This window comes from Gilbertella persicaria (assembly GCF_025201335.1).
Source record: "Gilbertella persicaria strain CBS 190.32 chromosome Unknown B0P05scaffold_80, whole genome shotgun sequence".
In the NCBI taxonomy this organism is placed as follows: domain Eukaryota; kingdom Fungi; phylum Mucoromycota; class Mucoromycetes; order Mucorales; family Choanephoraceae; genus Gilbertella; species Gilbertella persicaria.
Genome location: NW_026252041.1, coordinates 37,384 through 50,912, shown reverse-complemented (window position 1 = coordinate 50,912; position 13,529 = coordinate 37,384). Strand labels below are relative to the sequence as shown.

The 13,529-nt window shown below is 34.8% G+C and overlaps 5 protein-coding genes and 1 non-coding gene across 6 annotated transcripts; 4 read left to right on the top strand and 2 right to left on the bottom strand.

Annotated features, from left to right (window-relative positions):
• Positions 1 to 155: 155 nt before the first annotated feature.
• Positions 156 to 1,790, top strand: B0P05DRAFT_519748 (Alpha/Beta hydrolase protein). Its single transcript, XM_051575747.1, has 6 exons — positions 156 to 350; positions 399 to 612; positions 663 to 969; positions 1,010 to 1,221; positions 1,279 to 1,631; positions 1,678 to 1,790. Exons 1-6 carry the CDS (start codon positions 242 to 244, stop codon positions 1,773 to 1,775), a joined length of 1,293 nt encoding a protein of 430 aa, XP_051429322.1. The 5' UTR covers positions 156 to 241; the 3' UTR covers positions 1,776 to 1,790.
• B0P05DRAFT_565403 (uncharacterized protein) lies at positions 1,791 to 2,693 on the bottom strand (the record flags this gene model as incomplete). Its single annotated transcript, XM_051580953.1, has 1 exon — positions 1,791 to 2,693. A coding segment is annotated over exon 1 (692 nt), but the record flags the coding sequence as incomplete, so codon positions are not given.
• Positions 2,694 to 3,638: 945 nt separating this feature from the next.
• On the top strand, positions 3,639 to 4,597 carry B0P05DRAFT_565399 (uncharacterized protein). Its single transcript, XM_051580952.1, has 4 exons — positions 3,639 to 3,969; positions 4,022 to 4,168; positions 4,217 to 4,335; positions 4,385 to 4,597. The coding sequence occupies exons 1-4, from the start codon at positions 3,796 to 3,798 to the stop codon at positions 4,527 to 4,529; spliced, it is 585 nt and encodes a 194-aa protein (XP_051429320.1). The 5' UTR covers positions 3,639 to 3,795; the 3' UTR covers positions 4,530 to 4,597.
• A 592-nt stretch (positions 4,598 to 5,189) lies between these two features.
• B0P05DRAFT_481397 (ATP-NAD kinase-like domain-containing protein) lies at positions 5,190 to 6,632 on the top strand (the record flags this gene model as incomplete). Its single annotated transcript, XM_051575179.1, has 4 exons — positions 5,190 to 5,373; positions 5,436 to 5,739; positions 5,789 to 6,070; positions 6,128 to 6,632. 4 exons carry the CDS (start codon positions 5,190 to 5,192, stop codon positions 6,630 to 6,632), a joined length of 1,275 nt encoding a protein of 424 aa, XP_051429319.1.
• Positions 6,633 to 7,879: 1,247 nt separating this feature from the next.
• B0P05DRAFT_t121 lies at positions 7,880 to 7,951 on the bottom strand. The gene has a single exon. It is a non-coding gene; the product is annotated as a tRNA-Glu (tRNA).
• Positions 7,952 to 10,816: 2,865 nt separating this feature from the next.
• B0P05DRAFT_481387 (major facilitator superfamily domain-containing protein) lies at positions 10,817 to 12,927 on the top strand (the record flags this gene model as incomplete). Its single annotated transcript, XM_051575176.1, has 9 exons — positions 10,817 to 11,007; positions 11,060 to 11,163; positions 11,218 to 11,321; positions 11,376 to 11,441; positions 11,492 to 11,547; positions 11,608 to 11,659; positions 11,712 to 11,758; positions 11,823 to 12,323; positions 12,372 to 12,927. 9 exons carry the CDS (start codon positions 10,817 to 10,819, stop codon positions 12,925 to 12,927), a joined length of 1,677 nt encoding a protein of 558 aa, XP_051429318.1.
• Between the last annotated feature and the right edge of the window lie 602 nt (positions 12,928 to 13,529).

Below are 13,529 nucleotides of genomic sequence, written 5' to 3'. Positions count from 1 at the left end.
GTATGCATTTCTGTATTAAATACCCTTTCAGTAACCAAGGTTTTACAATATCTCCATACTTGTTTTTCATTGTTCTGTACACCATGTTTAATTTCAAACCCCTTTTTATATTTAAAGTCTCGATTTTTTTTTCTTTTCCTTTCTTTCTCCTTCTTGTTTAACTTGTGCTACTACGAGAGAAAATAAAGAAAGAGGGAGAGAGAAAAAAGAGAGAAAATAAGAAGAGTCTCATAAAATTGAAATGTCTTGGTTTCGTTCAAATACTCTATATGTTTCTGCTTCACTTTTCTGCTTGCCTATGATAGCAGTATGTGCAGTAGTATTTTTGCCATTCCTAATATTCGCTACTGGTGAGGTCTAAAACGAATACATGAAAACAGAGCTAACATCATTGACAGTTACTTTATACCTTATTGCATGGATTATATATTATATTCATGCAAGTACAGAATCCGAGTTTAGCTTGCCTTGTAATCCAAACCAAGTTTTCAAAATCAACATGATTTTGCTGGATCAGTTTATAGGCTGGATTGGGTATATTCCTTTAATTACCTCTTATTTGCATTGGCGTTTCTGGCAAGTTGGTTCAGAACGTTTCAAAGAGATAGTCAGGTGAGAGCTTGGTGCACAATTGAATATAGTAAATATTTATAAAAGAATAGCTTGGATATTCCCTATCATGAATCATGCAAGTTAGACGTATATCATCCTGCCAAAAAACCAAATGGACAAATGGCTCGTATTATTATCTTTATTTATGGTGGTAGCTGGGGTTCTGGGTCAAAACTGTTGTATTCTACACTTGCCAACACATTACGCGAATTGGGTTACGTTGTGGTTGTGCCTGATTATCGTAAATATCCAGAAGTCAAAATTGATGCGATATATCAAGATATACGTGAAGCAATCAAATGGACACATCAACATGCTTCTGAAATCAACGGCGACCCTGAAATGATTTTTGTGATGGTAATAGATATATGTTTAAACTAAAACTCACTATATACAGGGTCATAGTGCAGGTGCACAATTGACAGCTCAAGTGGTGCTATCAGATATCATTGAACAAGTCAAATACGATGAAAGCATTCAGTCAAAATCGACCCCGCCCCGTGTAAGTGAAAAGCATGATCCAGCCATGAAGAAACTTGAAGAGCGTCATATGATTTTAAGCAAGGAAAGGTCTCACGACTTCTTACCATTGGTTGAAGGCATATTGTTGTAAGTAAAAACACTTGTGCTTTGTTTCATGTCTTGAAACGAATTGTTTTTTTATAGGTTTTCAGGTGTTTATGATATTGCTTCACATTTAATACATGAAACATCAAGAGGTGTTGAAAAAATATCAGCCATGTCTAGAGTAATGGGTTCTTCACAAGAAGGCTATATTGCCAATTCACCCATTCATTTGATTGAGAAACATGCTAGATTGTTTGCTGATTCAGAAGACTTGCTTGATTTATGGCCGCGTATTTTGTTACTTCATGGACAAAAAGATACCACTGTAGGCATGGATCAGTCAGCTAATATGTTTAATACGTTAGGCAAGTTATTCCCTGTTGAACGCAGACAAGAAGTAGATGTCAGAATGCGACTATATAAGCGTATGGGACATGCAGAACCTGTTATTGGTAAGCAGACTTATTACTTTTCATCCTTTTGCTCATCATAATTTAGCTTTAATGTCAAACATATTCAGTAAAAAGACAGAACAGACCTTATTATTACGAGACATACAAGAATTTATTGATATCCCTCAATATATAGATGAATAAATATATTATGAAGCAAAAAACTTCCATATTTTACTAAACCCTTCTTCGCCGCCAAAGTACCAGATCAGCATACCTGTGCCAATAGCTACATTTGTCCATTTTCCTTTGCTGCTGGTATCTTTGTTTACATGTGTGTGTTTATCTGAAGGAGCAGTAACAGGATCTACCATGTCAAATTCATTTGCTGGTGTTGGTGGCGGTGGTGATAAAGTATCCTTGATTTTATGTTTTTTATCTCTAGAGCCAACTTTTAGCTCAAATGCTTCTACCCATCGAGGATCTATGCCTTCAAGTTCATTTATGTCTATAGTTTCTGAGGAAGAAGTTAAAATAGGTGCTTTGATGTTCTTTTCTTTTGAGTGATTGACTACTATCTCTGGGACTGCCTTTGGCTTCATCTTTGGCTTGATAGCATCATCAAGAGGATGAGGTCTGCTTGGTTGGTTTGGAGCTGAAAAGAGCTTTCGATTGCTTCTTCTTTGTGCTACCTTCATGTCAAAAGCATTAACCCAATCTTGATTCATCTTGTCATCATCTTGCTGTTTTATTGTTTTGCTAACAGCGTCGCTAAGAGGATGAGGCTCGCTTGGCTGGCTAGAATCTTGCTCTATTATACTTCCTATATTCTTGTACTGTGTGTCTGAGTTTGGACTATCATGTTGTTTCTTTTGTTCGGCTACACGTTGAATACTACTAATAGAAGGGGCTGTGCTGCCGACTACTTTAGCTGTCTGATGAGTCAATAGCTTAATGATGATATCATTCTTTGTTCCCGATACATCCAAATGATTTTCTTTTGCCAGGTTGATCAATTCGGGCTTTTTCATTCTTCGAAGTGAAGCTTTTGTCCATTCTGTTGCAAGAATACGGCTTGAATGAATTGATGCTCTTTGTATAGAAAAGAAAAGAGACATTTTTTTTATTTGAAAAAGAAAAAAAAAAAGAATAATAAAAAAAAAGACTGGGGATAATTGCATGCTGGTTGTGGCTTGTAAAGTACTTTGGCATTTCAATAAAATCTGTTTCGAGCTTGACCTCAATGCAAAAGAATTGTAACAAATACGCTGATTTATTGTTGTTACGATTTGAATGACAAGAATATAATAAATACTCCATGCAGTACTACAAGACTTACACATTAGGATTGTATGTATTTTCGTCCACAGTAAAATTGATCATTGTACATACTGTTTTTAACCCGTATCTCATATTGCTCTGTTATGGAATAAGTGATTATTTGGAACCCTTGGTCTTTATAATCCTCGAGCTGTAATTGTGCTTGTCCTCTAAGCTCTTGAGGACAGTCTTTGACAGGTTGTCATAGATTTTAAGAAAAAATAGTTTATAAAAGATGTTTTGTCAATTGACTACATTTCACACTATAAACAGGTTCTTATTATTTATCACATGAAGAAACCAGTAATTTATCAAGCACTTCTAAAGATAAATGATTTACTTGTGTTAAGAAAGAAAACTATAGGACAACATAAAAAGAATAGAGATACTATAAAGCTAATAGCAGCTACATTCTCAAAATACTTTTCTTTGAAGTGGACAGAGTGTTCGCCATCAATACATTTATACAAAAATAAGCGTCATTTATTGGAATGGACGAAGCATTTCCCAATACTTCTGTATACAAAGTCTACGTGAAGAATTGTAAAAGGAAGTCTTTAAGAAAATGACTTATTTTTTGTGGCTTCAAGTCAAAAAGCGCTGCGATAATGAAAAATCATGCAACTAAGCGAAATCACCTTTCTCTATTTACTTTTCAAATGTCATTTTTCAATAATTTATCCTCTATTTGCTTTGAAGCTTTCACGGAGTAAAAGCAGATGTATAATACTTATTTTATGTTTATTGGTGGAGAACCTGTGTTTATTGTTTTAAATGTGAGAGCAAAAATACCAAAAGCACACTTCGAATCATACGTCTTTTTTTAAAGTTATGCAGACTATGTGACTTGTGATTTGTTGGGATTTAAAGGCGGTCAGCATGAACTGTTCTTTTCTTTTCCAACATGTCCTCCGTAAACGAATTACCACCTCTTCAAAAAACAGATACACTTGTCCACTCTCATTCACATGAAGACACTAACTTAACTCGGGTTGTTCTTGTGTGCTTGGACCCCGAGTCTGCTGAAACCACCTTTCACTGGGCTATAGATAACTTTGTTATACCTCAGAAAGACTTGGTAAGTAGCGTTTTAGGGAAACATGATCATTCATATATGTCTATATGTAAAGGTTGTTCTCGTACATGTGCGTCAAATCGATATTCCAGTTGCCCCATACATTAACTCGACTGGATATGTAGATGATGTCAGTGCAGAAAGAAGAGAAGAAAGCCATCGCTTGTTGAGAGCATACGCTGATAAATTGTCCAAAAGCAAGGTAAAAAAAAAAAGTTATTGTGTTTTTGAGTCATTTATGAGATCATAGATTGCCTGTAAAGCCATTTCAATGGTAGGGGATCCAAAATCCGAGCTTTTAAGAAAGGCGAAAGAAATCAAAGCAGACGTTGTGTTGATGGGTGCAAGAAAAATGGGGGCTATTAAAAGGTAAAAAGAAATTAAGCTTTTGTTCACATGCTTATCATCATACCCTTAGAACTTTGCTGGGAAGTGTTAGTGACTATATCGTTCACAACTGTCCCTGTACTGTTATTGTGACCAAGCCTGAAGAAGTTTCTCATCAAGAGGAACGCCGCAAGTCTATTGTATCACTTACATCTAATCCTGAAAGTACCAAATAACTTCATGATGACTTTCTCTTAATTTGCACGCGTTGATTAATAAAATAAAAAATTCGTCTCATCATGACATCATAAGGCTACCTTTTATAGTATAAAAACCTTTTTATAAGTTCATCATTGTCTTATTTACCTAGTTTTCTCTTTTTATAACAGTATGTTAGACACAGCTCCTTCCTCAATGATTTCATCTACACTTCCAACAAAAGATTTTAAGGAGTCAATGAGCCCTCCTAATCTAATTGCAGGCAAGTATTAATGCTGATTTTGATCTGTGTCACTTACTTTATCATAGAGAAAGACTTTGCTGAACAACCTTCAAATGACTTACAGCTCTCTTCTGATGAAGCTCCAGCAACTCCTCATATCACATTGCAAGCTGAGACAGCTAACAGGCCTTCGATATATGTCAATGGTCAAATCATCAACAACTCTGTCAAATTAGACGATACCGAATCAGAGGGAAGACCAAGTATTTACCTTTTTATTTTTGTAAACTCACTTTCTGGTGATCGAAAGGGCGAAGACCTTGTTACTTTACCTATTCAGCATTTTCGTCTTCGCAGGTTTCCTCAAGTTCAAGTAGAAATTCACAACATTCTTGATGATGATGATCGAGAAAATGGTGTCAATAATATCAAATTGATTGAATCAAAAATAAAGATGGGCCAAATACCTGATATTCAACCTGGTCCTGTATCTAGTGATCCTGAAAAGGGTACTTTATCAGCAGCAGTAAAAACAAGACAGATTCATGTTTGGAGTGCAGGAGGCGATGGCACTGTCATCAGTGTCTTTGAACTATTGGTCTCAAATAAAATAGACTTGGACCTCGTATTCTTTTCATGTAAGTTTCTTTCTAATTTCTACCGATAATACATCATTCTGACGCTTGAATTTTTCTTACAGGCATTCCATTTGGTACTGGTAATGATTTTAGTCAGGTTCTTGGTTGGGGTCGCACAATACCAGATAAAAACATTCTTGGATCAAAATTACAGAATCTCGAGGAATTGATCTCAGACAGATTAGAAAAATCAGAAGCTGCTAGACTAGATATTTGGCAGATCAAGATGGTCTCTTATCCCTCAGGTTACATTCGTGAAGCTGGTCCTAAAGATAGAAAAGACGGCCATGATGTCGCTGAAGTAAAAGGCTCTGAACAAAGCTCTTTGAAGGAAGATGTATTGACTCGAAAAATGTCTAATTACATGTAAGTTGGTTGCAATCCTAGAATATATGATGATTAACATCTATAATAGTAGTTTAGGTGTTCAAGGATATGTTGGTTCTGGCTTTGAGGCACATCGTGCTGGTCATCGCTTGGGTAACATGTTTGTATATGCACAAGAAAGCTCAAAATGGGTATTTTGGAGACGTTTTCCAAACCTTACTCGGTTTATCAAAAGCTTTAGTCAAGGAGATCAAGTCGTTTTGAATTGCCCTTCACCAGAAGAGAAACAAGAACAGAAAGCAACATCTAATGTACCTGAAATTACCAAGGACCCTATCGACATGGTAATCCAGAACATACCTCATATCTGGTAATAAGTAACTTCATAATGAGTTGTAACAATGTTGCTGACATGACACAATAATAGGGGTAGAGAAGTTGATTTATGGGGCGAAGCTAAATCTGGTTTGGAAGCAGTAACCAATCGTTCGGGACCGACTGATCCTGAAAACTGGAAACCTCAACGTGCTAATGATGGCCGATTGGAAGTTATGACCATTGAAAACATGACAAGCTACCTGAAAAAATTGGCTAACATAAGAGAACATGTATCCCGTATTGGTCAGTTTAATTCTCCTTTTGAAATTAACTTTCGTGAACCTGAAGATCACATGAAAGAGATGGACAAAGTATCAAATAATTCCTCTGCTTGGACCAAGACAAAAGCATTTGTCAAAGACAAGAAGCGACACAAGTATGACAAGAAGAATGTTATGTGTATCATGTGTGATGGTGAATTTTATGAAATGAAGGACCCCAAACAAATTAAATTTGAGCGCTATGCTCAGATATGGACGTTAGGTAGAAATGACGAAGAAAATCAAGGCAGATTAGTCAAAGATGAACTAGATTCCCAGCAAGAAAACAAGTAATCAGCCTGTATATATCTACATACTATACTACTATACTTAGATTACATTTTCCTCTATTTGTATATCATCCTAATATTATTATTTATTGAATAAAAATGGGATTTTTGTTCATTTATGTTCTCTATACGTCATTTTACTATATGTAACACAATTGGATAATACGTTTTCTACTCTATTTTTTAAGACTTGAACAACCATATTTAAAACATTTCAAATCAAGTACAGAGAATACTATAAAATAGATTCCAAAAAAAAATCTTTTAAAAAACGCTTCAACAATAAGCGAAATAGAATATACTAGAACGTCATAGCGCAAACGAAATAGAATCACTTTGTATCATACGTACCTCAAGGCTTTGTTGAAATAATTGTATATCAAGCATAATTAAAGGTCGCATCAAATTGAAGATATGAACAAAACACTCATAGGAGAAGCAACTATTTTGAAATAAAAGCTATGACATACTTGTGCCATGTGCTTCAATAACAAGCTTAAATTAAGCTAATAAGTCTATGGACAACGACATCAATAGGTTAGCATGGCTGCTTTAGCTTGTCACTATATGACACGAACTATTTTTAAGCTTTTTTTTCTTAATCTTCAAGAGTACTTTGTTCGAAAAAATTTGACTTTTATAACAAAAAATGATACAATTACAAATGATGGATTGAACCAACTAAAACAAGAAAATGAATGGACGCCCCCGTACTAATTGATTAGCTTATTTAATAAAAGTAATCATTGCGCTACATTTGAGAGAGCAATATTTTGTATTGATTCCTTCTCAAACTCTATTTTTATTATTAGGCTATTTCCATACTATTTTTGTTTTCAAAGATGCCTTTATAAACGATTAACTGGATGTCTTTTAAGCCAATCTACCAAAGCACGAGAAAGCTTGAGTGTTTGATGAGTGCTCGATTTTCCTTGCTTTGACAATCCTTCTCGCAACTGTTTATATATAGTCGACTAAAATTGACTTCATAATTACGCCAGTAGTCGCCAGATCATTAGTTAAGAAACAAATCAAATATGAACATTTAGGAATTTTCTGAAGCAAGCTTTTCTTAAAAGTCCTATGCATAAACAACCCTCTGAAAGATACTTCGACTTCCACGTCCATTTTACGATTATTTTAGAGTCACGGATTGCAATGTATTGCTATAAACGTAACAACAAAAATCTTCTCAATCATAAAAGAATGATGACGGCTACACACACCACAGACCAGAAAAGACAAAAGTTATTCCCCAACGGGGAATCGAACCCCGGCCGTGTCGGTGAAAGCGACAAATCCTAGCCACTGGACCATTGAGGACTGGTATATATTTGTTAATTTAATATTTTACTTATCGTTGTATTTTTGTAGTCAAGTCACGAGACAATAAAACGTTTCTTAGCCAACAGATTCACTGGGAAATATTCTGGAAGTAACGTAATGTCGAAGAAAGGAATTGTGTATTGGTACAGTAAGTATAAGACGAAGAACTTACAAGTATCAATAACACAGTATTTATATGTTTTCTGATTATACTAAAATATATAAACTATAACATATGGAGTGTTGTATACACAGCATTATTCATCCCTTCTTACACTAGTTATGCCTTAAAAGAGCAAGTATTAATATCATGTATAAATATATCTTTCAATCACAGTTTTATCCGCAGCTTCGATGGATGTCTTCTGTCTTAGTTTAAACATGTTAAAGATCAGACCATCACATAATCACAAATTGACATCTGCATCAATACCAATAGTAGACGAGGTCTGTGCCCTGATCATGTACCGTGTTCTTCTGTACCTTAATCCATTCAACCGATTAGCTAGTGTATACACACTCAGTCCCAAATCAAGGATAATCAATTATCATACAAACAGTATAAATACAATACAAAATATAACCTTTAATAAAGCAGACTTCTTTTGGCCGTTTTGGTTCTAATCGACTTATTGATTTGACCATTTTATTAGTGATTATATCACATGGAGAAGGAAGTAATTAGATACTTAATGCTGATTGATGTCTGTGTCTTGACGAATCTAAAGTGTGCTTGGCTTTTCTAATGCAAATCAAGTTGAGGTGGACTTTCTTTCTTCTTTTGTTCAGTATTTGTGGTTTAAACCTTCGTTTGTTCGGATTATTGTTTGTTGGAAGGTTATATTCAACTTCAATTGGTTGCTTCTTACTGGAATCGCTATTTTCTGTGACAATTTTGCAACTGTATTACAATCATTTCAATTTATATATCACGTTCTGTTCGAGCGCTATGCGGACCGAATGTGTTTCGAAATCAATGGTGCGGTACGCACTGCAATGTTCACCTTCTTTGCTGCTACTATCTCGGACACACCTTCTAGATAACTGATGTTATATTTGACCGTACTTTATCCTGATCACCTTTACCAAGACTCCATTGCTATATGTAACCTCTCGCTTCTCCTTGTCTTTATTTTTATATTCTCATCTTTATATTTTCGGTAGTGCTCATATATCGTGAGTAGTTAGAATTGATGTAGCATGGCACAAAAATAAGAAAACATTATATATACATCAATTACAATTTTAAATAAACTTCATCGATTGCTTACTAGAAAAATATCTACCGAACCTATATTTTTCTAATACCTATTAACAACTTCATTGTCATATTTTGTAAAAAAAAAAATGATGGTCATGTGATATATGATTTTTTGGACCGAATATAAACTAATTCTCCGAGCTATACTCATTTTAGTAGTACTCATTGTCCTTGCTTTATTGTCTTTTCAATATTGTCTGCTACTCTATTTCATATGTCTTTATCTTCTAGACCAATCCAATGGAGGCTGAAAATCCTTGTAATTCTATAGATTTGTTAGTTTTTTCAAAACAAACTTATTTACTTCATCAACAATGTAGCTCATAGCCGAGATATTCTAACCAAAACGCTATATTCAGAGCTCAATGCCAAATTTAATTCTAAATATATACATATCCCAGTGAAGCGTAAATCAGATCCAGTTTTAAGTCTCTATATATAGCCATTTATACAACAAAGAAAAGCAAATTCTCTACGTTCTGCCCAAGTTCACACTTGCCTATTCTTCATCTTTCTTAGTTTTTTTACCCAAAATATCATGTTGCTAATTAAAAGAAATTGCTATATCGAAGCAAAGTTACTTCAAGTCATTTGAAGTGTTTATGGATATCTACATAAACCAAAGTTCATTACCACTCGTTTTTCTTCTGTTAATCATCTTTTTAACTTTCTGATTTATCTACTTGGTTCTTGTAATTTCTTCTTCGTCTGCAACTCTTGTCTAAACTAACAGAAATGCTGACATACTCAGAAAGCTTTATATTTAAACTTTTGATCTAACAACTTGCCCCTCGTAGTCAGTCTACATTCAATCTATCTGTACATTATCTTTATTGATTCAATGCTTAGCCGACTTAGATTAATGCAGCATATCTTGCATCAAATAGCTCAGTTGTTTACTTCAGTCTGTAGGACAAATGTAATGTACATTTAGTCTAAGAATTCGATAAAGTGTTCCAGGAAGCTTAGATATTGTAGATATTATTTATACAACTTCATTGTTACACTTTGTACACTGTTTGTTATATGTTTCGCAGTATTTGTCTTTTTTTGAAATCGCTTAAGTAGTTGGTTCAATCAAATCGTTGTTAAACGTTCAACAAAGAACCGATCTATTTGGGACAAAAATATCCTTAGTTTGCCTCATTTTTTCGTTTAATTTTTTTTTCTGGACCGAAAGACCGGATCTTGTTTGATGTGCCAAAAGAAAAAAAAAGATCTGGACTAAAATAATAATTCTGCATTATTGTGCTCACAAGGTAAATAATGAAATAAATTCACCTAAAAAGACAGCAGAAAACTATGTCATGAGACGGGTTTGATTATTTCTATAGCTTATTTCATGGAGACATCAGACAAAAGGAAAAACGTTATTTCCAATTAGAGATGATACGAAAATAAGACCGAGAAAGCGGGTTTACCCTCAAAGCGCTCTTTGATTTTCCTCAAAATTTTTTTGAAACATGGCAAAAGTGAGTTCTAGGGCTCCTCAAGAACTTTAAATATTGTCTTGTCATTTTTCATTCCTTTCTTTTCTTTAATAATCAATAAAAAAACAGGACACAACAAAGCAAATGTCCCCAGTTATAGAGAACCGTGATATGAAGATTGAGAGAAAATCATCAATTCATCTGTCAGATCAACCAAGCGAGCATGTACAGTTCGACAACGAATCGGAAAAAACAACAATTGACGCTGACGAGGCGCCAGAGAAAAAGCCAGAGAAAAAGGGCAACTATGTCTTGACATTTGTCGGTCTGCAAGTAGCTTTATTTATGGCTGCTCTAGATAGGTAAGTTGATACTTGATTCTGATTCTATAAACTCATCATGCCAAATTAATAGTACCATTGTATCAACGGCTCTGCCTCGTATTGGCTCTGATTTCAATCAAATGTCAATTGTTTCTTGGGTTGCTACAGCATATATCTTGACGTTCGATGCATTCCGTAAATTCATTTTTGTAAAACGTAGAGACAATAATTGACATGCACTGTAAATAGAGCCACTCTTTGCTAAATTTTCAGACATTTTTGGCAGAAAATGGATCATGATCTTTGGCACATGTATGTTTTTATTTGGTTCTTTGCTTTGTGGTATCTCAACTGTAAGTATCAAAAGATCTCATTCCATCAGACTATACTTAATTTTGAAATCCTAGTCTATGATCATGTTGATTATTTCTAGAGCTATTGCTGGTATTGGCGCTGCTGGTATTATGTCAATGGTAAATGCCTTCTTATTATTAACATGTTCGTTTCTAACTTTTTTTCTTAGGTGTTTATTATTATCTCTGATCTAGTTCCACTTGAAAAAAGAGGGTCCTATCAAGGGTAAAAAAAAGAGAAAAAAGAACCAGTTTTTGACTATTTGTACTTATCATTCTTTGTTAGTATTATTAACGCTGTTTTTGCTTTGTCAAGTGTATTTGGTCCATTGATTGGAGTAAGCAGATCAATTAAATATCGTTCAATTCTCTTACTAAATCTTTCTTTAGGGAAGTTTCACTGATTATGTTACATGGCGTTGGAACTTTTATATTAAGTAAATCTGATACCAGATAACATTTTGCTTAATGCTAACTCATGCTTTTTTTTCTAAACAATAGCTTGCCTATTGGCGCTGTGGCTTTATTTGTCTTGTTCTTCTTTTTACATATGCCTGCACCTAAAGGCAATCTTACAGAAAAGTTGAAGCGTATTGATTACCTGGGCACATGTATTGTTCTCGTCTTTGCAACATTGTTCTTGTTGGCTATGAATTTTGGTGGCCAAACGTTTCCTTGGAAATCTGCCGCAGTCATTGTACCATTGGTGTTGACAGTTCTTTTGGTTGCTTTGTTAGTTTATGTGGAGGGAAAAGTTGCTGAGCCTTTGATACCACCTCGTTTGCTCAAGAACCGTTCTGTTGCATCTGTCTTGGCTACAAATTGGTTCTTTGGTATGGCATTCTTTAGCATGATTTATTACTTGCCTATCTATTTCCAAGTCGTACGTGAAGATTCAGCTATGTGGTCTGGCATTCGTTTAATTCCTATGGAATTATTGATTTCTGTATTCTCTACTATTTCAGGTTTCTTCATATCTAAAGTAGGCATTTATAAGCCAATGTAAGTTAGATGTGCAGTCTTGATTTACAGAAATTGATTTTACTCTAGCCCTCCTCTTGGTATGTGTTTGCTCACTTTGAGTGTTGGTTTATTATGCTTGTTAGACGAAACTACTTCGTTCCCAAAAATATACGGATATACTGTCCTTGGTGGTGCTGGTATTGGTCTCATGTTCTCTTCTGCTATCATTGCTCTTCAGGCCTCTTCTGAGCCTAGAGATGTTGCTGTTGTTACTGGTCTTGGTAATTTCAGTCGTATTTTAGGTGGGGCTTTAGGCGTTGCTATTTCCTCAGCTATTCTCAACTCATCCTTGGCCAAAGATCTTGCTCTTGTTGTTCCTCAAGATATCGCTCAGAAGGTCTTGGAGTCAACTGAATATGTGCGAAACGGTTGTCCTCCCCAATATATTGAAATAGTTGTCACTAACTATGTGAGCGCTCTACGGTTTATTTGGTATGTCATGACTGCTATGTGTGGTGTAGGCTTTTTGTCCTCCTTGTTTATCAAGCACGGAAGTGTGCTTAAACGCCAAGCTCCCGCTGATAAAGACGAAGCTGTTGCCAATACGAACAAGGACACTAAAATTGAGATTCCTCCTGAATAAAACACAAAATAACAATCAATCTCACAAAGCGATCTTCAAGAGATTATCACTACTGACCCACAAAGAAAATAAGTTCCATATACGCATTTTGCATTTTTAGTCCTATTTATCTATTATATCTTGTATTTTTTAAGTTTCATCAATGTATATAATAAACCATTTCAAATAGAGGAAAAAAAGTTGTCTAATGCTTTTAACAAATACGCTTTTCAATCAACACATTGCCAAAAAAAGTTCAAAGACGCATCTTGACTACTGATTCACTTTTTCAATTATGTTCTAATTCTTAACTACAAAGTTCCATCAGAAGCATACACAGAAAAAACCTTTCAACATGTAGTAGGTCAAATGACAGCTGAAGTGGCCGCATTCTGTTTTCTTTCAAACGATCGATACCTAAAAAAGGCCGTAATTCATACAAGACGCACGAGTAACAAAGCAAAGCGGCATAAAAAACATATTAGGTTAGTCATAAAGATTCTTTGGCAATCCATATGTATCACCCAAAGTAAAAAATTTGTTTGTAAACACTTACAAATTTTTAGTATCATTCAAACGATCAGGCATGTGTCATTGCTTACTGAGCATATTGTGTAACCCGA